At 42.9% G+C, this 26,170-nt stretch overlaps 1 protein-coding gene across 5 annotated transcripts in view; it reads right to left on the reverse strand.

The window, feature by feature from the left end:
• The window catches only part of CBR4 (carbonyl reductase 4), a 53,344-nt gene that overhangs the window by 10,538 nt on the left and 16,636 nt on the right, over positions 1-26,170 (reverse strand). For 3 of the 5 annotated variants that reach the window (XM_033942123.1, XM_033942105.1, XM_033942112.1), the window contains exons 3-5: positions 25,598-25,839; positions 20,821-20,941; positions 9,998-10,134 (exon numbers count right to left, since the gene is read on the reverse strand). In XM_033942123.1, the coding sequence (XP_033798014.1) occupies positions 9,998-10,134; positions 20,821-20,941; positions 25,598-25,739 (400 nt within the window). In that variant the 5' untranslated portion in view covers positions 25,740-25,839. Of the gene's footprint in view, positions 1-9,997; positions 10,135-20,820; positions 20,942-23,935; positions 24,102-25,597; positions 25,840-26,170 lie in introns of those variants that run through there. The other 2 variants (XM_033942142.1, XM_033942132.1) reach the window with 2 other exon arrangements.

The raw sequence follows: 26,170 nt of genomic DNA on the forward strand, positions 1-26,170 counted from the left end.
GTGGCGGTATACCCGCGGCTACTGCGTTTAGCCGCGTGTAACCCGCCAAAAACGGGGAATGAAAATTAGCAGCCTCTGCGGGGACGGGGACAAGGTGTCACAAACCCGATACTGAGGTCAGGTTTGTGCCTGTGAAAGCACAAAAACCCCTGATCTTTAAAAGGGCTGATCAGTGCAGCAGCAGTGCTAGCAGTGGGGAACAGGATTCTAGCCCTGAGGACATTGCCCAAGAGCAGGAGCCCTGGGGGGAGGGGAAGCAGAATGAGTTTAAAAACTTCCCTGAACCTAGAACAGTCCCTGCTAAGAAGCACTCTGGTAGGCAGGCTCCTAATCAAGCTAGCACCCAGCTCCTGAGACTAATTGAGCAACACCACAAGGCTCAGCAAAAGCCAACCCATTCTCCTTTTAGAGCAGGGCGTGGCTTTCTCAAACCTGGTCATAACCAGCAGTCCAAGCTGGGAAGATTCAGTCTGGACCCAACCTGGGAAGAAGACTCATGTCCTGGTGCTGCTCCCATGTCTCAGCAAGGGAACGAGATAGAAATGGAGGACCTGAGTAATTTCCCTTTAGCAAGCTTACCTGAAGAAGCAATGGACATTGCCTGTGACAGTTGAGAAGACTGCAGGAGAGAGAGAGCTAAGTTGTTTTTGCTATGTTTGTTCTTCTCTGACAAACCTGATTTGTGTTTTGAGGCACCTGGGACTTGTGCTGGCTGGGACTGTGTGTGTGTGTGAGAATTCTTATCAAGTCTCACCCTGAAGAAACCTTTTTGTTCTTTGAAGGACTGTGAACTCTGGTTGGAATATTTTTGGTTTGCCTTTTTTGTGATAAGGCCAAATTAGCTGCTGATTGTTGTGCAGTGGGAGTTGTGGGGTTTGAATCCACAAAGATCCTAGGTTGGGATAGAGGGGCCATTTTCTGGCAAGCTAAAGAAGTGGATTCAGCAACTCCCCACCCCCGTCAGCTTTGCTGGCTTAAAAGGGGAAAAGCCTGTGATACTCTCAGGCTGACACAGCGTGCTTGTGAAAACAAATTGACTTTTGAATTGCATAATAAAGACTACATAAGAAAGACTTACCCTGAGGAAAGGGCTGCTCAGGTTTAGCTGTAAAATAAGCTGAACTAATGAGCTTTCTTTTGTTTTTCTTTTCCTTTTGAATGTGGACTTGAGCACAGTGACTGTGATAAATAAAGTGTGCTATCTTTAAAAGCTGAAGCATCCTGAGCATTTTTGTGTTTACCTGACTTTATTATCACCAGCAGGGCCTTTCAATTCGGGAAGGCACGTCTAGGAACTGTGTTTGTGCGCAGCACCCGGTAGCCATTCTGACTACTCACTATCGGGTGTGCGACAAAGGCCATCACCGCCCCGTGGAGCGGTGAATGGTCTTGTCACCGCAGTGAGGCATAAAGGATCGTGCGGTCCCCGCAGCCCCCACTCGCCCACCCGCACGCCGGCTCGATCGTTTAACCAGCTTCCTCTCTCCACCTCACCTTAGTTTGCTGGCTTTCTTTTTCGGCGACCGGAACGCTTTCAAAAGAGCCGCGCATGCGCAGCTGCTCAGTATTCAATCTTCTGCTCTGACCCAACCGGAAACAGGAAGTTGCAGCAGAGCAGAAGATTGAACTTTGAGCAGCCGCGCATGCGCGGATCTTTGAAAGCGTGCCAGTTGCCGAAAAAGAAAACCGGAAAACTAAGGAGAACTGGAGAGCAGTAGCATACCAAGGGGGGCGGGAGGGGCGAAAAAGGTAATGGCGCCAGGCCTTGGAGCACCAAGGCAGACCGCTTCTCCCCCCTCCCAGCCGAACCCCCGCTGACCCTCCTATCTCTCCCCCCCCAAGTGAACCTTTCCGACCCTCCCAGCGAAAGCAGCAAACCTCCCTCCAGTAGCGTCGGCTTTCTCCTCCCTCTGCCGCATCACTAATGATGTCATCAGTGATGCTGCATAGGGAGGAGAAAGCCGCGAAGGAGGTTTGCTGCTCTCGCTGGGAGGGTCGGAAAGGTTCACGGAGGGGGGGAGATAGGAGGGTCAGCGGGGGTTCGGCTGGGAGGGGGGAGAAGCGGTCTGCCTCGTGCTCCATTACCTTCTTCGGGCAGCAGCAGCGTTTACAATTCGCTGCTGTTGCCGGCTTCAGGCCTTGTTCTCTGCTGGGTCCTGCCTACTTCCTGTTTTCATGAAGACAGGACCCGACAGAGAGGAAGGCCTGAAGCGGGCAACACCAGTGAATTGTGAATGCTGCTGCTGCCCGATGAAGTTCAGGACATCAGGAAATCGGGGAAGGAGCAGGGAGAAATCGGCTGCTGGCTTGGGGGTGAGGGTAGGGAAAGAATCGTTTAAGTGGAGAAATTGGCTTTGTGGGGGCTAGGGGGAGAGAGAAAGAAAGGAAAAAATAAAGAGGGGAGAGAGAGAAAGAAAGGCAGAAATAAAGAGGGGTCAGGGGGAGAAAGAAAGAAAGGCAGAAATAAAGAGGGGGTCAAGAGGGAGAGAAAGAAAGGCAGAAAGAAATAGGAGGGCCAGGGGGAGAGAAATAAAGAGGGAGGCCAGGGGAAGAGAGAAAGAAAGGCAGAAATAAAGAGGGGGGCCAGAGGGAGAGAGAAAGAAAGGCAGAAATAAAGAGGGGGTCAAGGGGGAGAGAAAGAAAGGCAGAAAGAAAGAGGAGGGCCAGGGGGAGAGAGAAATAAAGAGGGAGGCCAGGGGGAGAGAGAAAGAAAGGCAGAAATAAAGAGGGGGGCCAGGGGGAGAGAGAAAGAAAGGCAGAAATAAAGAGGGGAGCCAGGGGGAGAGAGAAAGAAAGAGGGGGGGAGCAGGAGAAGAAAGAAGGGCCAGAGACTCATGAAATAACCAGACAAAAAGGTAGGAAAAATGATTTTATTTTCAACTTAGTGATCAAAATGTGTCCGTTTTGAGAATTTATATCTGCTGTCTATATTTTGCACTATGGCCCCCTTTTACTAAAACGCAATAGCAGTTTTTAGCGCAGGGAGCCTATGAGCGTCGAGAGCAGCGTGGGGCATTCAGTGCAGCTCCCTGCGCTAAAAACCGCTATCGCAGTTTAGTAAAAAGGGAGGGGGAATATTTGTCTTTTTTTGTATAGTTGTTACTGAGGTGACATTGCATAAAGTCATCTGCCTTCACCTCTTGAAAACCCACGGAATATAAATGATAATTAACATTTTCTCTGCGTACAGCGTGCTTTGTGTTTTTAAAATTTTATTGTTGGTAGATCATTTTGACTTGGCCACAAAGGTAAGGGGGAGGGAGGGAGGGGAGCTGCTGAAAGACATCTAGTAATCCTTGCAGGCTTGACTGTGCAGGTAATTATTTTTGTAAAATCATGTTTTGTTATGTGACTGGCATTATCTAGACTTTAATTTCTATGAATGAATAGAAAGAAAATGATATAAAATTACTTGCTTGCGGGGACCGCGTGTTCCGGCTCACACAAGGAAGGAGAGGGTGAAAGGGAAAAAGTTTCTCTTCCTTGGAAATAGATTCTGAAGTGATCTCATCAAAGAAGACCAGCACCAAATGTACAAGAAATCCCTTAAACAATGTCAAAAGAGCCCAAAATAGAAAACTGCTACTGCCTTGAGACTCCATTATTGAAGGAATCAACTTAAAATCACAGAAGAGACAGGAAAAGGTTAAATGCCTCATGGAATCCTCAGGTACTAAACACAAACCAAATTGTGAATGAAATCAGAGCAGACAGTAAGAATTATAAAATTGATGTCATTATCCATCTGGAAAAAAAGGCGTACTAGAAATAATGCCTCAGCAATACAATTTTCAGAAGTTCTATTTGCTCATGGTAAGGGAGAAGAGAGACTGCTAGTGATGGTGGGGGGGACTGATAGAAGATATGAAAGAAGGGTGGTAGAAAGGAACAGATGGTAAAGGAGGGAGGGAAGGGTGGTGGTGGAAAGGAATAGAACAGACATTGAAAGAGGGTAGAGAGGAACAGACCCTGAAAGGAAATGTGGAAGGCAGAATGGGGAGAAGACGCTGGAAGGGAAGAAGACAGATGCCAGACTATGGGGGAGCGGAGGGAAGAAGATGGGTGCTAGACGGGGACGGTGACGGGGCGGTGAATGGGATGGCGGTGTCGGTGACGGGGCGGTGACTGGGCGGTGACTGGACGGTGCAGAGGATGGTGGGGCGGGGACGGTGCAGTGACGGGGACAGATTTTTTTCCCCGTGTCATTCTCTAATTCTGCTATCTAGAAACAGAGAACATAATGGCTGTTAAGGACTATAAAAGCTGTCATTGGTTAGAGACAAAATTTATGTTCATTCTAAATTGGAAAAATTCGAGAATTTTAATAGGAGACTAAATTTACGGGTATTAAATTTCCCAAAATCACCAGCTTTAAATGCCTATGACTATTTCAAAAAATACTTATTGGAGATTCTTAAAATTCCTCAACAAGCTATTCCTCCTTTTAACAAAATATACTATATTCCTACCAACCCGACTAAGTCTGATGAAGAAGGCAATTTGTTGGTACCAGTGGCATACCAAGTGGGGGGGGGGGGTCCGCCCCGGGTGCACGCCCCAAGTGGGTGCACAGCTGGCCACCCACCGGGGAATAGGCTGCCGCCGGGGAAAAGCTGCCACTGCCGCCATCAGGAACAGGCCAGCGCTGAGTTCGCCCTGCTTCTCTTCCCCGCGGGCTGACCAACTCTCACCGCCCGATGTCAATTCTGACGTCGGAGAGGACATTCTGGGCCAGCCAATCGCTGCCTGACTGGCCCGGAACTTCCTCTCCGACATTAGAATTGATGTTGGGCGGCAAGAGTTGGGCGGCCCTGCAAGGGAGAGAAGCAGGGCGAACTCGGCGCTGGCCTGTTCCCGATGGCTAGTAGCAGCATTTCCCCGGCGGCGGTGGCAGCAGCATGTTTCCCAATAGCAGTGGCATGAGAGAGGGCAGGGAGAAAGAAAGAAAGAAAGGGGGGGAGCCAGGGAGCCAGAAAGAAAGAAAGAAAGGGGGCAGGGTGAAACAAAGAAAGAAAAAAATGGGGCATGGAGAAAGAGAGAAAGACAGACATAGAGAAAGAAAGGGGGCATGGAGAGAGAAAGAAAGAAGGGGGCAAGGTGAAAGAAAGAAAGAAATGGGGCACGGAGAGAGAGAGAGAAAGACAAACAGAGAAAGAAAGGGGGCATGGGGAGAGAGAAAGAAAGAAGGGGGCAGGGTGAAAGAAATAAAGAAATGGGGCACGGAGAGAAAGACAAACAGAGAAAGGGAGCATGGGGAGAGAGAAAGAAAAAAGGCGGCAGGGTGAAAGAAAGAAAGAAATGGGGCGCGGCGAGAGAGAGAAAGACAGAGAAAGAAAGGAGGAATGGAGAGAGAAAGAAGGAGGCAGGGTGAAAGAAAGAAATGGGGCACGGAGAGAGAGAGAGAGAGAGAGAGAAAGACAAACAGAGAAAGAAAGGGGGCCTGGGGAGAGAGAAAGAAAGAAGGGGGCAGGGTGAAAGAAAGAAAGAAATGGAGCACGGAGAGACAGAGACAGACACAAAGTAAGAAAGGGGGCATGGGCAGAGTGAAAGAAAGAAAGTAATGGGCATGGACAGAGAGAGAGAAAGACATACAGAAAGAAAGGGGGCATGGAGAGAGAAAGAAAGAAGGGGGCAGGATGAAACAAAGAAAAAGTTGGGGGAGGGAATGAGGTCTGGAGGAGAGGAAGCATACAGGAGGCTGAAAGAAGGGAAGAAATATTGGATGCACAGTCAGAAGAATAAAGTGCAACCAGAGACTGATGAAATTACCAAACAAAGGTAGGAAAAATTATTTTATTTTCAATTTAGTGATCAAAATGTGTCCATTTTGAGAATTTATATATGCTGTCTATATTTTGAACAACCTCTAACCGGTGGAGAAACAAAGTTCGGATGTGAGGCTCTCCTGAATCTGTTGGTTGTGAAGGAAAAAAGGTCTGTTATATATTTAGGGGCTAAGCCGTAAAGTATAGGAGGTTAAATGAGTCACTGATAGTGTGTAAAGAGGTTCATTCAATCATTGCACACTATTTTAGTACTAATAATATGGGAGAGGTGAGTGATGGGATTTTATGGGATGCCCTTAAAGTTGTTATCAGGAGGCATTAATCAAATAAGGGGCCAGGAAAAACAGAAAAATCGTGACACTAGGATACTGCATCTAAGCGAGAAACATAAAACTAAGTTGGTTCCTAGAATGGGAGTTCAGTTGCAGCAAATACGGATGGAACTACAGAGGTATCAGTTAGAGGAAGTTGACTATTTAAGGGCAAAATTGAAACAGCACTTATTTAAATTTGGGAATAGGTCTGGTACTATGTTGGCGCGGTATATACAGGGTTGGCCACAGAAAAGGGGAGCTAATTGCAATCCACTGCTGAATGTCACAAACGACTTCAGGCACCCGGACTGATGGAGGTCTTGATTTCTTCATATTTGCGACAGCCGGTTTGACGCCATTTCCGAACCAGACTCTGAATACAACATTTAGTTGGTGGTTTTGTTCCTGGTTACTTGTCGGCGAAGGCCTCTTGTGTTTCCTTAATCTATCAGCTTCACACATAGCCTTCCATAATCACTATTCGCTGTTCCAAGGAGAACACCATCTTTCTGACACGATGTGCACTGGACTCCCAAGAGCGTGGCACCATAATTAGAGGCGAGCTACTTTTCCCTGGCCCATCCTGTATTATTCAAGATATTAGGGAACTAGGGGGGGGGGCAATATTAAACATACAGATAGCAAAATTCAAGCTAGTTTTTTGAGATTTTATACAGGAGCCTCGAAGGAGCAAAGGCTTTTTTGGATCAACAAGGTCTTTTCAGTTTGACATCATAGGAAAATAATGGCACTGAGACCTAGATTCTTAAAAAACTGTGTTTAAAAATGGCGGGCTCCAACAAATGCTCATGCAAATGAGGTTGGCGGAGAGTAGCAAAGACTCACTAAATTTGCATGTGCCCATCACTGGTGATAACGATGGACACATGCGCAAAATAAACGCAAAAAGAACCCCCAAAAAAACACAACAGCGGGAGAGATGTTCAATCTGTTCCACTACCAACCAACACCCCCCCATGGGAGGGGCCTTAAACAACCTGGGCCAATTGGAGCTCCAGGCCCCTCCCCAGCGCATCCCAAGATGCAGCGGGGAGGGGAAGGCCCATTTTGAAGAAGTGGGCCAGTTGCCGCAGGGAGTAGGTATCCCTCCAGTCAGCCAACTAATTCAAGGTAAGGGAGAGAGGGATCAGCAGGAGAGAATAGGCATCTCTCCTACTGCTGGGGTAGGGGTCTCGCTGCTACAGGGGGGGGGGAGGAGTGTTTGTGGCGGGAGAGAATCTGCATCTTTCCCGCTGCTGTGTGGAGGGTCACCACTGCAGGAGGGGGTGTTGTTTGTGGCGGGAGAGAGTGGGCATCTCTCCCGCTGCTGGGGGGGTGGGTTCAGTTGGCTTTCTAGCAGGCTCCGACACTGCCATGCCAGAATTTTAAACAGTGCTGTTACTGTACCGGCATCCCTGGACCAGTTACTTATTTTTGGCACCAAAAGCTAATGCCGCTTTTAGCAATTGTTTTTATTTAAGTTTTTTTATTGAATTTTTTTTTCCATTTAACAACAAGTGTCATAAATTTTCATACAATTATCTTAACAATACACTTGATATTTTTATAATATATTTTATATATAACATTTCTTGTCTTATTTTTCTTATGGTTTTATATATCATATAATTGTAATTATTTTTCTTATAAAGTTATACAATATATATATTGTAATGATTTTATCAATTATTATTTAAATATGAACCTTTTCCCCCTCCCTTTATTACGTTATTTTCATGTAAGAATATCATCTATTATAATATTTTATTTATAATATATGATAAAGAGAATAATTCCCTCCCCTTAACCCCTTCCCCCCTCCTTCTTTATACTATTTTCTTATCATGGGAAAATGAAATTCAAATATTGCAATATTCTGTTAATGGTCCCCAAATCTTCTTGAACTTATTCATATATCCTTTTTGTGTTGCAAATGCATGTTCCATCTTATATATATGGCAAACTGAGTTCCACCAGAAATTATAGTTCAATCTGTCCCAATTTTTCCAATTACGTGTAATTTGCTGTATTGCTATTCCAGTCATTATAAATAAAAGTTTGTTGTTATTTGATGAGATTTGACTATGGGCTCTCATTGTAGTACCAAATAGAATTGTATCATATGTCAAGGCTACTGGATTTTCTAACATCCTATTTATTTGGGGCCAAATTGATTTCCAAAATGTTAATATGAATGGACAATAGAATAAAAGATGATCTAATGTCCCTGCTTCTAGATGACAATGCCAGCATCTATTAGACTTAGAGCTATCAATTCTATGTAAACGTGTAGGGGTCCATAGAGCTCTATGTAAAATAAAAAACCAAGTTTGTCTCATAGATGCTGACATTGTACATCTTATCCTCCAAGACCAAAGTCGTGGCCATTGAGATGCATTAATTTGATGCTTAATCTCAATGCTCCAAATATCTCTAAGACCATTTTTTTTAATGTATAAATCCAGATATTAATTTATACCACATTGCGGCCTGGTGTCCCATGGAATCTATCTGAAAACATAAGAATTCCATACTATGATAATTATTAAGATTTTTCCATTCAGAGAACCCTGTCTGAATGGCCTGCTTCAATTGCAACCATCTGAAATATTGTGATTTATTTAAACCAAATTTATTTTGCAATTGTGAAAACTCAAGCAGTTTACCTTTATTTATTACATCTTCTAAAATACGAATTCCAGCCATCATCCAATGTTTCCAGATAATTTTAAAACCGCCAACTTTGATCTTTGGGTTAAGCCATATTGTTTGAGTCGTTGATTTAGTTATTGGAATAGGAGTTAGATTACTTATATATCTTATAGTTTTCCAAGTATCCATTAATATTTTATGATCTTTATATAGCAATTGTTAAGAATCCACCCAAATGCTCATTTCAATGTTGAAGAACCCATTTGCACATCAGTGTTGGAGACTGCTAGAAACCTCGCTAAAAACAGAGATCATCTGTTTTGATAATCCGCCGCTAAAATGCGTGCAGGCTAAACCGTCGGAAAATAGTTTAGCCACGGTGTTAAAATTTTGAGAATCTGGGCCTGAGTGAGCCCGTTTTATCTTCTGAGATTGCATTAAGCGGATTATAAATATTTAAATACATTAAATTAAATAATATAGAACACTGAAAGTACAAAAAGGAATAGTCTTAGAGAATGTTACTACTATCACTAAAGAGATCAAACAGCAAAACAGAAAAAGATAGATCTTGCCTTGAAATATAGCACATGAACAGAAAAGGCAAGTGAGATGTCCTGATCAACCAATAGAAATTTGATTGAGTGTAGAAAACCTCTACTGGGTTGTTTCATCAAATGGAATACACAAAACTAAGTAGACTAATAAAATTTCCATTGGTTGATCAGGACATCTCACTTGCCTTTTCTGCTCGTGTACAATCACTAAAGAGTTAACCTCCAACTGAACTTTAATAAAATTTCACCGAAGCACATACTCACCAACCTGATAATTCTAGATGATCATCCATTTTAAAAAAACTTGAGTTAATATTATTTTCCTCATCATTGCAACAAGAAAATCAATATTTCATTCAAGGAACTTTCTTACTTAAGACTTTTTTTTTTTTACAATTTTTACTTAAGGCAATAATCCAGTGAGCTCAATCCAGACATAAATCTTGAGATCCTGGGGCACTGTGCTATATATATAAACTATGAAAACCAAAAAATCAATCATTTGAATTAATTAGTTTATCTCCTTTCATAGCCTGAGATTTATCTGTATACACTGGGCTATCAGTGAACACCTACAGAAATTCTCAAAACAGTTTTTTCACTACATGATCACCTTCCCATTATAACTGCATCTGGAAATACAGCTCATTTATTTTAAATTGTGTTTACAAATGACCTGAAATCTTACCTATGTTAACAATAGCTCCCCCGTGGTGTTGCATCATACTCTTTACACCAGCTTTGCATGTCAACATTGTCCCCAAGAGATTGGTATGAAGTTGGGACACCATGTCCTCTGTTTTGCTTCGCAATAACAGTGCATCTCTACAAAATTAAGTAAGCAATATTCATTTTAAGTTGGCTGTGAAGTCTGACCACAATAAACACCTAGTGGTTTCATAGAAATCTGTTTTGGATGTTTGTACTACAGGTAGTCCCCAGGTTAAGAATATCTGACTTATGTCAGACTCACACTTACAAACTGGGGTCCTGCCTCTCCCTTCCTGTGCCAACTTGCCCCCTCTTCCTCCCTTCCTGCTCAAATGCGACCCTCATCGTTCTTCCCTCCATTCTGCGTCCCAAATTCATGCCTCCCTCCAGCGGGTGTTTACCTCTGCTGGCCAGCTGCCTCCTCTTTGCAAAGCCATGAGCAGCAGCTCCTACATGCGGCCCGTGGCTGACCTGGAAGTCTTCCCTCTGATATCAGAGGGAAGATTTCTGAGTCAACCGTGGCCATGGCTTTGCGAAGAGAAGTGCGGCTGGGAGGAGGGAGCTGGCTAGAGGAGGTAAACACCTGTGGGAGGGAGGCGCGAATTTGGGATTCAGAACAGAGAGAGGGAGGGAAGGACAACGAGGGTTGCGTTGGGACAGGGAGGAAGAGGGGAGGTGTTGGCATGGGACAGGGAGGAAGAGGGAGTGAGTTGGGACACAGAAGGAAGGGAGCATAAACTTTGGACAAAAGATGGATGGAAAGAAGGGAGGGAGTATGAACTTGGGACATAGGATGGAAGAATAGAGGGAATGAAGGAAAGAAATTCTAACATGGTGAGGGAATAGAAAGGGAGAATTGTTGGGCATTGGTGTCTGAGTGAGAGGGAAATTGATATGATGCACATGGGGAAATGAAGAAAGAGGTGAATTGTTGGGCAAAGGGAAGGAGAAATATTAGACATGGTGGTGGGAGAGGCATGAGGTACAGATGCAAGGGGAAGAGAGAGATGAGGGAGAAATATTGGATATGGTGGTGGAGAGGGAACAATGAGACGGATAAGAACCAAAGTAAGTGCAAACTTCCTCTCTTTTCTTTCTATTTAAACTACAGTACTTTATTTTGAGGACTGTTTCTTTAATGTTTTTTTAATGTTTTTATAGACTGTGTACTGTACAGGATCAGAGTTACATACAAATTCAATGGAACTCGTTCTTAACCCTGGGACTGCCTATACTTATTATTTTATAGCACAACCAGACATACACAGCGCTGTACACCAAAACATGGAAAAGACAGTCCCTATCTGTCTTAGCTTACAATTTAGCTAAGACAGACAAACTGGACAAAAAGGTGCATCTAAAGTGCACAGGAGGAGGAATTATAGAGGGAATGATAAGACAGATATGGGTGAAAGCAGCTTCAAAGAAGTGGGCTTTGAGTCTGGATTTGAATATTGTCAGAGACAGAGTTTGACATACCGAGTCAGGCAGCTTGTTCCAGGCATATGGTGCAGCAAAATAGAAGAGTTGGAGTCTGGAGTTGACCATAGATAAGAAGGATACAGATAACAGACTTACCTGATGAGTGGAGTTCGTGAGGCGAAGTACAGGGAGAGAGGAGAGATACTGAGGAACTGAAGAGTGAATACACTTGTAGGTCAGTAAGAAGAGTTTGAGCTATATGCAGAAATGGATAGGGAGTCAATGAAGTGACCTGAGGAGAGGGGTTGTGTGGGCATAGTGACACTGGCGGAATATGAGGCGTGCAGCAGAGTTCTGAATAGATTGAAGGGGAGAGAGCTGGTTTAACGGCATGCTAGTGAGAAGCAGGTTGCAGTAGTGTAGGTGCGAGGTGACAAGGGTATGGATGAGGGTATTAGCAGTGCGCTCAGAAAGTAAGTGTCAGATTTTTGTGATGTTTTAGAGAAAAAAGGCAGGTTTTGGCAGTCTACTGGATTTGTGAAGGACAGAGATGAGTCAAAGATAACTCCAAGGTTGTGAGCCAATGAGATAGGAAGGATGAGGGTGTTGTCTACAGAAACAGAATGGGGGAAGAGAAGAAGCAGTTTTAAGAGGAAAGATAAGGAGCTCATGGCCATGTTTAATTTTAGATAGCAGTGAGACATCCAGGTAGTGATATCAGACAGGCAGGCTGAGACCCAGGCCTGAATGTCTGTAGAGATTTCAGGTGCAGAGAGATAGATCGGTGAGTCATTGGCATAGAGGTGAAACTCAAAGCCATGGGAGGAAATTAGAGCACCAAGGGAAGAAGTGTAAATGGAAAAAATAAGTGGTCCCAGGACAGAGCCCTAAAATACACTGACTAATTGTGGGATGGCATGATTATTTAAACAAAAAAATAAGTAAACCATAGTAAGTAAATGAGTCAGTACACATTTGCAGAACATTTGTATAGTTTAACAAGATACAGACATTCTTGACAACCATTTTGAAGCCAGAAACAAGGCACATAGCTATTCAGGAGGGTTGGCAAAGTAAAGATGCTTACCTGAAAAAGGTTTTCTTTGTCAACAGGGAAATCACCCAGGGAGGTTAAAAATCAATGATTTTTTTAAAAATTTGATTTTTTTTTTTTTTAACTTAAACCAGATTTTTTTAATAAAATGCTTTTTTTAATTTTTTTTTTTAGGATAAAGCTATCTAAAGATAGTTTTCTATTTAAAACACATTATAGTCCAAAATGAAATAAGGATTAGTTTTTAATTATATAGTATGAGACTGTACATTCATGCAATGTTTAAATTTTTTTTGTAAATGAATTCTATTAGTCCATTCATAATGTCATGGACAATTTTTCTGTCTAGAAGATATTATCACAGAGGCTTGGTTTTGCATTCTCAAAACTGAATTTGTGTATGCAGAGATAATATGCTTCTTCGCAGCAAAAATCTGTAGAAAACCATGATTTAAATCAAGTCTTTCTGACTAGTGATTTAATTCAAAAGCACCCTGAAATTACCATTAACATAAATGGATAATGTAATTACTGCTCAATAATGATCTGATCCTGTACTGAGCTTTTTTAAAGGAAGCATTTGAACATAACTGCTGTTCGTGGTCAAAGGTTATCCTTCTCCCACATCCCAAAAGCATGCCTTAGTTGAATCTAAAAAATGAGAAAGCTCAGCTCCAGAAGGAAGGGGAGAGAGGGAGTCCATGACTAATTATTCCCCTGCCTTCAGGGAACACCCATTACAGATAAGCTTTCCCTGATGACAAGTAAAATGCCAGACACGGGACTGACTCCTTAGCTAAAAGCTGTCTTCAAAAAATAAAGGGAGCAATAACAAATAACTGTCAGCAGAGCATGGTTTTACATGGTAATTTTGCAGAAAAAGTGTTTTACGTGAAAATGATTTTAAATATTACCTTCACTATACTGAAACAGGCCAAAGCTCCTGAAAAGATAATGGATTCAATGTAATAAAATGTAAGTAAAAATCTGTACTGATCCTTTCCATGAGATCACTGAAGCATCAGAAATTCTATCAGATCAGCAGCTTTCTGGCTCAGAGGCTTCCAAGCTTAGGGTTCCTGGGATCCTTAATTGGGGTTCCAGTGCAAAAATCGCATGAGTCCTGAACTTAAATTTCATACGAGACTCAATAGGCAGCTAGTGCAGCTCATGAAAAAAGGAGTGACATGGTCAAACTTTTTCAAACCATAGATAAGTCGGACAGATGCATTCTGAATGATACATAATCTAGAAAGATTTTTTTTGAGTACCTGCAAAATAAACAATATTGCAATAGTCCAACTGACTTAGCACCGATAATTGTACCAGCAATTTGAAAGATGAAGTGTCAAAATATTCTCTTAGAATGTGCAATTTCCACAGCATGTGGAAGCCCTTTCGCACTAGAGCATCGAACACTTGGATCGGGAACTGCCCCAACCCAGCCCGACTGCAGCAGCCGCAAGGGAAGGAGTTGGTCGGGTGTGGGAGATCAACTCCACCTCCAACGGCCCTTGCAGCGCTTCTTTTTAAAAAAAAAGAAAAGAAAAAGATTTTCCTCTTCAGGGCAGCTCCACTTGGATCGGAAGCTGCCCCAACCCAGCCCAACTACAGCAGCCGCAAGGGGAGGAGTTGGTCGGGTGTGAGAGACCAGCTCCACCCCCAACGGCCGTTGCAACACTGATCACACACACAATCACACAAAAACCCCAACCACCCGCCACCAACAACCTCCAAGAAAAAAACCAACCTCTCCACCCCAAAAGACCACCTATAATCGCACTCCCACCAACTCCTTCCTCCTATCTTTCACAATAAAATCTACATCACAAAAACAAACGCAAACTATCCTACTGATCATCCTGCTCCTAACTAACTGAAAGGCAGCATCAAACAACATCTCCCCAATTCCAAATATTTCAACTACTAACAGAATTCACCACCCAGCCAGGAGAATCACAGTGGACAGAAACATAAATTGCCAGACCTATACACACCACACCATCACACCAACATAGGGAAGAAGACCAACAAACCCCTCTAAGACCAAACCACACCCTCACCCAAGACCACTCATCTACCCAAAAACAATAAACAGTGCACAAACAGAATACATCACACTTACATGTGCCTACATAAACATCAGAGCTCTAGATCCAAAGACAGAACACACAAAAGACTGTATCGAAAACGAGAATCTTGACTACCTCTTCCTCACAGAAACCTGGCTTACATCAGATTCAGATCCCAGGATAACAGAAGTCTGCCCTAAGGGATACAAAATAACAGTGGTCTGCAGGGGGGAAAAAAAGGAGCAGCTCTAGCCATCTTAGTCAGAAACTCCCTAAACCTGAATATACTAGACAAAACATCCACCCCTTACATGTATCTACTAGCCTGCCAACTTTCATTTGCGGTCATGAGAAACTTAAGGCAAGTTCGAAAATTCTTCGACAGAACACAATTCCAGCTCTTGATCCAGTCCCCTAGTCCTAGGTCTTCTAGACTACTGCAATATATCTCCCCTGCCCCGCAACCATGATAAAACAACTACAAACAGTTCAAAACACAGTGCTAAGACTTATCTATTCACTGAGGAAACACGACCACATCACGGCGGCATACCTCGACTCACACTGGCTCCCAATACAAGCAAGAGTACTATTCAAATTCTACTGCCTACTATTTAAAACCATAAACGAATACAGTCAAGCCTACCTAAACAACCGCTTAATCCAAACTACCTCAACCAGATATAGGAGAACCCACAAACCTTTCATGCATCCCCCAATCAGAGACGTCAAATGAAAAAAACTGTACAATGGCCTTCTAGCCACACAAGCAGCAAAACTAGACTACCAACTCTCCAATTTGCTGATAATGACCCCAGACTACAAATCGTCCAGAAAAGAAATAAAAACCATGCTATTCAAGAAATCCTTGAAGACAAACTTACACCGCAAGACTTGTCCCAATTCTCTGAAGCAACCCGCTCTACTCTTCAATTCCTCTGGAAATGGCCAGATAACTCCTTTTGTAATCCGCCTTGAACCACAAGGTAATGGCGGAATAGAAATCACTAATGTAATGTAATGTAGTTAGGTTTTGATCCAAGATCACCCCCAGGATCTTAATAGTGGATAGAATTGGGTAAGTCGTGGCATTTAATATTAAGGAGAACTCAGTATGATTTTGACACAGTGATGCAAAGAAGAATTTTGTCTTCTCTGGGTTAAATTTCAACTTGAATTCAACCATCCACTTTTCTATGATCCTGAATACCTCAACAACTATATGACTGATATGTGAGATTGAAGATGAAGTAGGAATTACAATAGTGATATCATTGGCATAACTAAACAGTGTAATCCCAAGATCAAGTAGTCTAGAACCCAATGAGGATAGGTATAAATTGAAAAGCAAAGGAAAGAATAGAGAACTCTACGGGACACCACATTAACTGTTCCACTTGTCAGAACAAACATCATTAAACCAAACCTGATAGGAACGCGAGTAAAGAAATCCTCGGAACCAATTGTGGATTTTATCTTGAATGCAGATGGTATCCAAGCACTCTAATAGTTTTATATAATCAACTAGATCAAACGCACTGCTCAGGCCGAACTGCATTATCAAGGCACTAGTACCTTTACTGAACAAATTATTTAAGAAATCTAGGATGACAGCAGCTGCTTGCAACAACTAAGGTGGATTCCTTGGTAGCACAGGTTATGAAGTGTACTTCTCTCCCTAGTGAAAGAGGAGTTGTCTTGAAGGATGCTCAAGACTGCAGGCTGGACTTGATCCTCAAAAGGCAGTTTGAGGCCCTGGCTTTGGATCTTAAGGCTGCGTTGTTGTCTTCCTTTGTAATACGTGCCTGCCATAAGATGCTTCACCAGGCTCTGGACTTAGAGGGCAGCATATTCTACCAGTCGATTCTCTCAAGGATTGATTATGTCACAGACATGATGTATGGTGTGTAGAGTCATGAGTAAGGTGTCTGCCTACTCCATTTCCGCCCACAGAATGCTGTGGATCATACAATAGGCGGGGGTTTGACTTTGAAAGCCACATTGAGTAAGCCCTCTTTTAAAGAGCAAATGCTCTTTGGTAAAGGCCTGAATGATCTTATAGCTTGCAGTGTTTTTCTCATTTGGAACCACATTAAGCAGCAGGCTCCTAACAGGGTATTGAGAGTATTCCTTTGTACTTTGGCGCCATCTACTGGGCTTCATTCATAGACCCGAGGAAGGCTTTTCAAGCCGAAACACGGACCATGTTAGGGTCCAGTACAAAAAGGATTAAAAGACTCTCTGTTAGACTTGCATCATTTCTTGTACATATTGTACAATACATGTTTTAGTTATTTATATATTTCCAATAAAATGATTATTTCCTGAAGTTGGTTACTAAAAGAACTCAAACATGAAATTGCTGACCTGTCGCTAAAATCATCTGTAGTACCTGAAGATTGAAGGGTAGCCAATATTATGCCAATTTTTAAAAAGGGTTCCAGGGGAGATCCAGGAAATTACAGATTGGTAAGCCTAACTTTAGTGCCGGGAATTGTAGAAACAATTATAAATAATAAAATTGTGGAACACGTAGACAAACATGATTTAATGGGACAGAGTCAGCATGGGTTCAAACCCACCCTGCTCCTTGTGACCCTGGGCAAGTCACTTAATTCCCCCATTGCCCCAGGTACATTAGGTAGATTGTGAGCCCGCCGGGACAGACAGGGAAAAATGCTTTGAGTACCTGAATAAATGAATGTAAACCGTTCTGACTCCCTTGGGAGAACAGTAAAGAAAATCTATATATATATATAAAATCGGAGGTATGTATGTGTGTATGTATGTATGTGTGTGTGTGTGTATGTGCCGCGATCACGCAAAAACGACTTGTCCGATTTGAACGAAACTTGGTATGCAGATCCCTCACTACCTGAGGTGATATGTTCTGGGGGTCTCGTGGCCCACCTGCACACGTGGGCGGAGCTACAAACAGAACATCAGATTTCACCCATTCATGTCAATGGAAAAAATGTAAAAAGCTGCCATTCTCACAGTAATTCTAAAACGGCTAGACCGATTTGAACGAACCTTGGTATGCAGATCCCTCACTACCTGGGGTGATATGTTCTGGGGGTCTCGCGGCCCACATGCACACGTGGGCGGAGCTACAAACAGAACATCAGATTTCAACCATTCATGTCAATGGAAAAAATGTAAAAAGCTGCCATTCTCACAGTCATTCAAAAACGGCTTGACCGATTTGAACGAACCTTGGTATGCAGATCCCTCACTACCTGGGGTGATATGTTCTGGGGGTCTCGCGGCCCACCTGCACACGTGGGCGGAGTTAAAAACAGAAAATCAGATTTCACCCATTCATGTCAATGGAAAAAATGTAAAAAGCTGCCATTCTCACAGTAATTCCAACTACCTGGGGTGATATGTTCTGGGGGTCTCGCGGCCCACCTGCACACGTGGGCGGAGCTACAAACAGAACATCAGATTTCACCCATTCATGGGATCGGTGCTGGGGCCGTTACTCTTCAACATATTTATCAATGACCTGGAAAAGGAGGCAAAGTGCGAGGTTATAAAATTTGCAGACGATACCAAACTGTGTGGCAGAGTTAGGTCCAGGGAGGAGTGTGAGGACCTGCAAAGGGACCTGGACAAGCTGGAAGACTGGGCAAACAAATGGCAAATGCGCTTTAACGTGGAAAAATGCAAGGTCATGCATATAGGGAAAAATAACCCGTTGTTCAACTACAAATTGGGGGGGGCATTGTTGGGAGACAGCAGACTTGAGAGAGACTTGGGTGTGCTGGTGGATGCATCACTGAAGCCATCTGCACAGTGCGCAGCAGCCTCGAAAAAAGCCAACAGGATGCTGGGCATCATAAAGAGGGGCATAACAACCAGGACGCGGGAAGTCATCATGCCATTGTATCGAGCGATGGTGTGTCCACATCTGGAATACTGCGTTCAGTATTGGTCGCCGCACCTCAAGAAGGACATGGCGGTACTTGAGAGAGTCCAAAGGAGAGCAACGAAACTGGTAAAAGGGCTGGAACACTGCCCATACGCCGAGAGGTTGGATAGGCTGGGGCTCTTCTCTCTGGAAAAAAGGAGCTCAGGGAGATATGATAGAGACCTTCAAGATCATGAGGGGCATAGAGAGGGTGGATAGGGACAGATTCTTCAGACTGAAGGGGACAACAAGTACGAGGGGGCATTCGGAGAAACTGAAGGGAGATAGGTTCAAAACAAATGCAAGGAAGTTTTTTTTCACCCAAAGGGTCGTGGACACTTGGAATGCGCTACCGGAGGAAGTGATCAGGCAGAGTATGGTACAGGGATTCAAACAGGGATTGGACGGATTCCTGAGGGATAAATGGATCGTGGGATACTGAGGGAGGAGCTGGGATGTAACACAAGTATAGAAAGCTAACCAGGTAATAAGTATAGAAACCCAACCAGGTCGTGCATGTGCAAGACCGGAGGGTTAGGACTTCGATGGGAAGATAGGACTTCAATGAGAAACCAAGGTGGCAAGGGAGCCCCTTCTGGTGATTCTGACAGGTCGTGACCTGTTTGGGCTGCCGCGGGAGCGGACTGCCGGGCAGGATGGACCTATGGTCTGACCCGGCGGAGGCACTGCTTATGTTCTTATGTCAATGGAAAAAAAGTAAAAAGCTGCCATTCTCTCAGTAATTCAAAAACGGCTTGACTGCTTTGAACGAAACTTGGTATGCAGATCCCTCACTACCTGGGGTGATATGTTCTGGGGGACTCGCGGCCCACCTACACATGTGGGCGGAGCTACAAACAGAAAATCAGATTTCACCCATTCATGTCAATGCAAAAAATGTAAACAGCTGCCATTCTCACAGTACATCAAAAACGGCTTGACCGATTTGAACGAAACTTGGTATGCAGATCCCTCACTACCTGGGGTGCTATGTTCTGGGGGTCTCTTCACCCAAGAATTTATATGTTCTTGCTCCTGGAGGTGAAACTAAAAATGTTGTTTATAATCAAGTTTTGTGTTAGTTGTATTGTATTCATTTTGTCAAATATTTCACATTATAATTTGAATATTGTACTTTTTATAAAGCTGTAAAAAAATAATTTCATTCACCACTATAAAGTATCTTTATTTGAATCCATTTACAGTGTTATTGCTATAATTAAATACCCGTGCAACACCGGGCCATCAGCTAGTTGAATAAATAAACATACACAACTGAAATACATACAAAAACATAGAAAAATAGTCTCATCACACATTTTCATAAAAACATACTAACAAAGCGCTAAGAGAGAGGTTTTAAGTTGTTTTTTTGAAAGATATTTTGTCCCTACAGAGTTTCAGGTGTGCTGGCAGGGCATTCTACAAACGTGGACCTGCCACTGAAATTGCTGACCTCTGTGTCCTCCTATAGCAGTGGTCTCAAAAACGCGGCCCGGGGGCCACATGTGGCCCGCCAGGTACTATCTTGAGGCCCTCGGTATGTTTATCATAATCACAAAAGTAAAATAAAACAGTTTCTTGATCATATGTCTCTTTAGCTATAAATGACAATAATGTTATTAAGACATAGCCAAAAGGAAAGATTTATAAACTATAAAGAGTTTAACCTCATGCAAAATTGTCATTTCTTTAATAAGACATTAACTATTTATTTCTGAGGCCCTCCAAGTACCGACAAATCCAAAATGTGGCCCTGCAAAGGGTTTGAGTTTGAGACCACTGTCCTATAGTGTGTCTGTCCATGTGCTTCAATTGATAGTTGCATTGCAGATTGAGATCTCAAAACTCTAGGAGGAGCATACTGTTTCAGCACTTGAGTTAAATACCAGGGAGCCACCCCGTAGATCACCTGGTACATAGCTGTCAAAACCTTATACTCAATCCTCATCTCAATCAGCAACCAATGCAACTGTTTCAGCACTGGACTAATATGATCATTTCAGGCTGCTCCAGCGATCATTCTTGCTGTGGCGTTCTGAACGATTTGTAGTGCTCAGTGAATTGCAAAAATCCAATTTTATCACAACCATACTTTGTACTACAGTCTGGAAACCAGCAATGGACATCATAGTTTTTACTCTAGATAATAATCATAATTGGGGAAAAAAAAGCTCCTTTAATAACATGCATGTGTGCCTGATTCTGAAAACTGGCATTTTGCAAAATAAAATAACACTACAGTGAATATTCTGATGTAGTTGACACCTGTTCTAAGGACCCTTCACTTCTGTCTCGGTACAGGATAAGGAATTCTCTAAGTATTCAATCCAACTAACCTGTTAATTCCAGCTGCATTTATCAGGTATTTAACATGGCCTAAATTCTTCTCAATCTCTTGAAATGTATCCTGCACATCTTGTTCTTTAGCAACGTCGCACCTGAGGGCCAAATGGTTTGCTGTTTAAAAAAAACACATCAATAACAAATAAAACAAAATTCTTGCAACATTTAAAAGCATCCACAAACCTTCCTTCACCCTCCAAAACACAGGTAGGGGACAGAGCTTAAGCTTCTATTTGCTGACAACCCACAACAGTTAATGAAATTATCCTTACTAATTAACCCGACTGCCTACCAAATCCTTTCCTAGTTCCATGTCTGGGTGAAAATATCTTTTTACATGTATAGTTCATCTACCATCCTTAAAGAAACAAAGGTTTCTAGCAGTTTTACCCTATATGGAAAAATCTAATGTTATAACTATATTGAATTCACAGTTCATATACCAGTTAAGTGATGGATTTTTTTGTATGTGCGTGTGTGTGTGTGGGGGGGGGATTGGACAGTTTTCTCCTGCTCCTTTGGGCCTCTAGCTCAAACCCCCAACCAAGACTGAGGTCCTGGCTCCATAAGCCTTCATTCACATCTAATTAGGGATTTTTCCTGTATATTAAATCTCCCAGCATACAGTATCTAGCCTGGCCACGGCAGTGACTATCCTGGGCCAGGAGCCATATACCAGGGTCTCTTCCAGAACACTGCAATCATGGGTCCAGAATTCTAACATTAGGTATCACCCTTAATTAACAAATACAACTCCTTCTCCCAAGCTATGAGCATGAATGCTGCTTCCAAAGCGTCACTAGCTAAACCAAAGGTGCAGAAACTTACCATAATGGGTGTTATCTGGGGACAGCTTTGACTGCCCACACCATGCATGCGCAAGTGCCTTCCCGCCAGCTTGTGAGGTCAACAGTTCTATGCCCAAGTGAAGCAGCCAACCAGGGGAGGTGGGTGGGATGTGAGACTATCTGCCTGCAGTCTCTGGATAACACCCATTATGTTAAGTAACTGGACAAGCAGGTAGATTATTCTCACATGTGGTACTCCCTAGCTTACAAAATGGGATGGAGGGAGAGTTGGCCTCTAAATAAAACACAAATATGTAAGTCTCCACAGGCAGAGCAAGGGAAGGAAAAGAAAAGAGAATGATCAGAGGCATGCAACCATCCTCAGAAAGAGGAAAGGGCAACAATGTATGAAGAGCAACGTGCAGGGAGGCTCTAGTGAAGGAGACAACCTCAGAAAAGTAGGCGAGTTTAAGTATAAGAACATAAGATTTACCGCTGCTAGGTTAGACCAGTGGTCCATCGTGCCCAGCAGTCCGCTCACGCAGTGGCCCTTAAGTCATAGACCAGTGCCCTATTTGAGTCTAGCCTTACCTGCGTATGTTCTGTTCCAGTAGGAACTTATCCAACCTTTTCTTGAATCCATGAAAGGTGCTTTTCCCTATAACAGCCTCCGGAAGAGCGTTCCAGATTTCTACCACTGTCTGGGTGAAAAACTTCCTTACGTTTGTACGGAATCTTTTCCCTTCTAACTTTAGTGAGTGCCCTCTCGTTCTCTTCACCTTGGAGAGGGTAAACAATTTCTCTTTCTCTACTAAGTCAATTCCCTTCAATATCTTGAATGTTTTGATCATGTCCCCTCTCAGTCCTCTTTTCAAGGGAGAAGAGGCCCAGCTTTTCTAACCTCTTATTGTACGGCAATTCCCCCAGCCTCTTAACCATTTTTGTTGCTCTTTTCTGGACCCTTTCGAGTAGTACCATGTCCTTTTTCATGTACGGTGACCAGTGTTGGATGCAGTACTCCAGGTGGGGGCGTGCCATGGCCCAGTACAGCAGCATGATAACCTTCTCAAATCTGTTTGTGATCCCCTTCTTAATCATTCCTAGCATTCTGTTTGCCCTTTTCGCCGCCACCATGCATTGGGCGGACGGTTTTATTGACTTGTCTACAAGTACTCCCAAGTCTCTTTCCTGGGGGCTCTCTCCAAGTATAGCACCGGACATATGTATGTATTCGTGCATATGATTTTTGATACCGACATGCATCACCTTGCACTTATCCACGTTGAACCTCATTTGCCATTTCACGGCCCATTCCTCGAGCGTATTTATGCCTCTTTGTAGGTCTTTGTAATCCTTCTGTGTCCTCACTACCCTGAATAACTTTGTATCGTCCGCAAATTTAATCACCTCACTCATCGTGCCAATTTCTAGGTCGTTTATAAATATGTTGAAGAGCACAGGCCCGAGCACCGAACCCTGCAGCACTCCACTCGTGATGCTTTTCCAGTCCGAGTATTGTCCATTCACCCCCCACTCTCTGTTTCCTATCCGCCAACCAGTTTTTAATCCACGTGAGTATATCACCCTTGATTCCATGGCTTGCAATTTTTCAAAGTAGACGTTCATGTGGAACCTTGTCGAATGCCTTTTGAAAATCTAGATATACAGTGTCGACTGGATCACCCTTATCTATCTGCCCATATTCTCCTTTGAAGAAGTGCAGTAAGTTTGTCAAGCAAGATCTTCCTTTGCTGAAGCCGTGCTGGCTGGTCCTCATCAGTTTGTGTCCGTCAAGGTGATTGATGATGCGGCCCTTTATCAGTGTGACGGTCTCAAGGAGAAAAAGTAGAAAGGGGAACAGAAAGTGGCACATACTGTATCTGCTGTCTATATTTTGCACTATATTTGTCTATTTTTCTATAATTGTTACTGAGGTGACATTGCATATTTTGAAGTCATCTACCTTGACCTCTTTGAAAAAAAAAAAAAAGAATATAATGATAATTAACATTTTCTGTGCATAGTGTGTTTTTGCAATTTTGTGGTTACCATTATGTATTAATAAGATTATATTGTGTGTATATGAAAAATGGATGGAAGAAATTGCATTACAATTAGTACTATTATTATGGGAGTGTGGTCAGGGGTGGAGCCTGGGCGGGTCTGGGGCGGAGCTTGGGCAGGGGTTTACTTGATTGATATTTGTTAGACTTAGGGGGTACTTGGCTTGAAGTTGAGAAACACTGTATTAAGCTGACAAAATCATAAAAAGGAATTTAAAGTGGAATGAGATAGGCAACAAAGGACTGCATCCACTAACCATGGAATATGAAAGCGGTGCTCCACAATTTATGAGGTTTCTTCTTTGTATATTTTTGAGAATTCATTATATTTTGTTGGGCAGATGTGCTGATTCTGGTTAATTATGTCTAACAGCTTATCACACAGGGTAAAACATATTCACCATTTTCTCATGGGGGTACATCCTAAAGAGATATTATGCACAGAAGAATACAACCAGAATGCTTGTGTAATTAGGCTCATATATTCTTTCCACATAAATATTTCAACTTTTACATTTGATTAATCACATATCAAACAGAATTAGGGCTTAACATGCCTTTAACAAGTATTAAGGGAATTAGCGTATACTAAATTCTAAAGTCTATTTTGTACCTAAGGCTTTTAGGGGCTGATTCTGTATGCAGCACCTGCTGCGTGTCAATCACAGACAGATGCCGCTTACAGAATCATGGCTACTATGGCTCTAGATGCTGGAAATGTAGCGAAAACCAAAAAAAAACTCTGTAGAGTGACGATGTTCCAAAATGGACTTTATTTGAAAGTGTCAAAGTTCCAAAGGTACACTGAAATCATCCACATAAAATAAATTCATCCACATAAAAGCCTTAAAGGACCTAGTCCGCTAGGGATACAGGACCCAACACGGTCCGCGTTTTGACAAAAAGTCTTCTTCAGAGGTCCCTGGGGGTCCTATAAAGGTGAATACATGGGAAACAAGCAAACGCAAGCAGTGTCTCACTTCCGGCTCACCACACAATTGTTTCCCATGTATTCATCTTTATAGGACCCCCAGGGACCCCTGAAGAAGACTTTTTGTCGAAACGCGGACCGTGTTGGGTCCTGTATCCCTAGCGGACTAGGTCCTTTAAGGCTTTTATGTGGATAACCTATTTTTATGTGTATGAATTTATTTTATGTGGATGATTTCAGTGTACTTTTGGAACTATGGCACTTTCAAATAAAGTCCATTTTGGAACATCGTCACTCCACAGGGTTTTTTTGGTTTTCTCTGGATTTTCTTCTCTGTGGATATTTTGGGGTCAATTCCTTTCGGTTTTTGCTGGAAATGTAGGCCAGGGTTTCACAGGCCTACATTTCTGGTGCCTAGAGCCTTTGCAGAATCGCTGCCAGTGGTGCTGAAGTCCAGCGCCACCCCTAAACACGACCACTTCAGGGCTTCAACATCACTAGGCATCGTGGACCCAGGCACTTGTCCTGGAGGCCTAATTTATTTTAAACAGGTGTTTAATTCGTTTTAATGGCGTAACCAATTATCGCACCTAACCTTAAGCTGCTTCTTTCAGAATCCAGCCCTTAGCGTTTAACACACACTAATTCCCTTAATGTACATTGTTGTTGTTAGGTGCCATCGACTTGTGTTCAAGTCCTAGCGACTTGATGAATTGTAGTACATTAAATCCTAACACTGCTTGATGAATTCCCCCCTAAGGGACATAATTATCAATGTTGGCTAGGTTAATATGTGTTATTTTATTACAGGTAGCATGTTATACAAAGAGACCTAGTTACTAATAATAGGGGTTAACATTAAAACACGACATTTATATGGTGCCCACATCAATAACTCCTCACCCACTCCAAAATGGTTTACAAAAATATAACAATGACTTGGAAACACGGATCAATGGTGTGTCCCATGAATTCTCAATGTACTCACCACCTAGCTGACTTGCAGTAGCTTTGGCTGCATCTAAATTTCTAGCAATAATAGCCAGATGGAAACCTTTTTGGGCCAGCAACTGTGCAGCAGCCTTTCCAATTCCTCTGGATCCTCCAAATATAGCACACACTTTATTCATCTTCCCAGAACAAATGGCTTATTTCTTTCAATGAATAAATCAAATAGGTATCATCAAAAATGTGCTGGTCCCAATTTTGGCCAACAAATTATTTTTCCATCTATTTAAAAACACAAGCACACAGAAATAACTAAGGAACGTATTACGAAGATTTTAAACTGAAATCGTACCAAACCCCCTCCCTTCCCCCCGCTTTCCACAAAAACTAAGGGCTCCTTTTACAAAGGCGCGCTAGCGGTTTAACGCATGTAATACCGTGCGCTAAACCGCCGGCCGCACTAGCCGCTACCGCCTCCTCTTGAGCAGGCGGTAGTTTTTAGGCCAGCACGGGGGTTAGCGCTTGATGAAAAGTCATGCGCATTAACCCCACTAGCGCAGCTTAATAAAAGGAGCCCTAAAAGGTAGATTCTGCAGCAAAAATATGGAAATTC

The sequence above is a fragment of the Geotrypetes seraphini genome, chromosome 1, assembly GCF_902459505.1.
Source record: "Geotrypetes seraphini chromosome 1, aGeoSer1.1, whole genome shotgun sequence".
NCBI classification, from domain to species: Eukaryota; Metazoa; Chordata; class Amphibia; order Gymnophiona; family Dermophiidae; genus Geotrypetes; species Geotrypetes seraphini.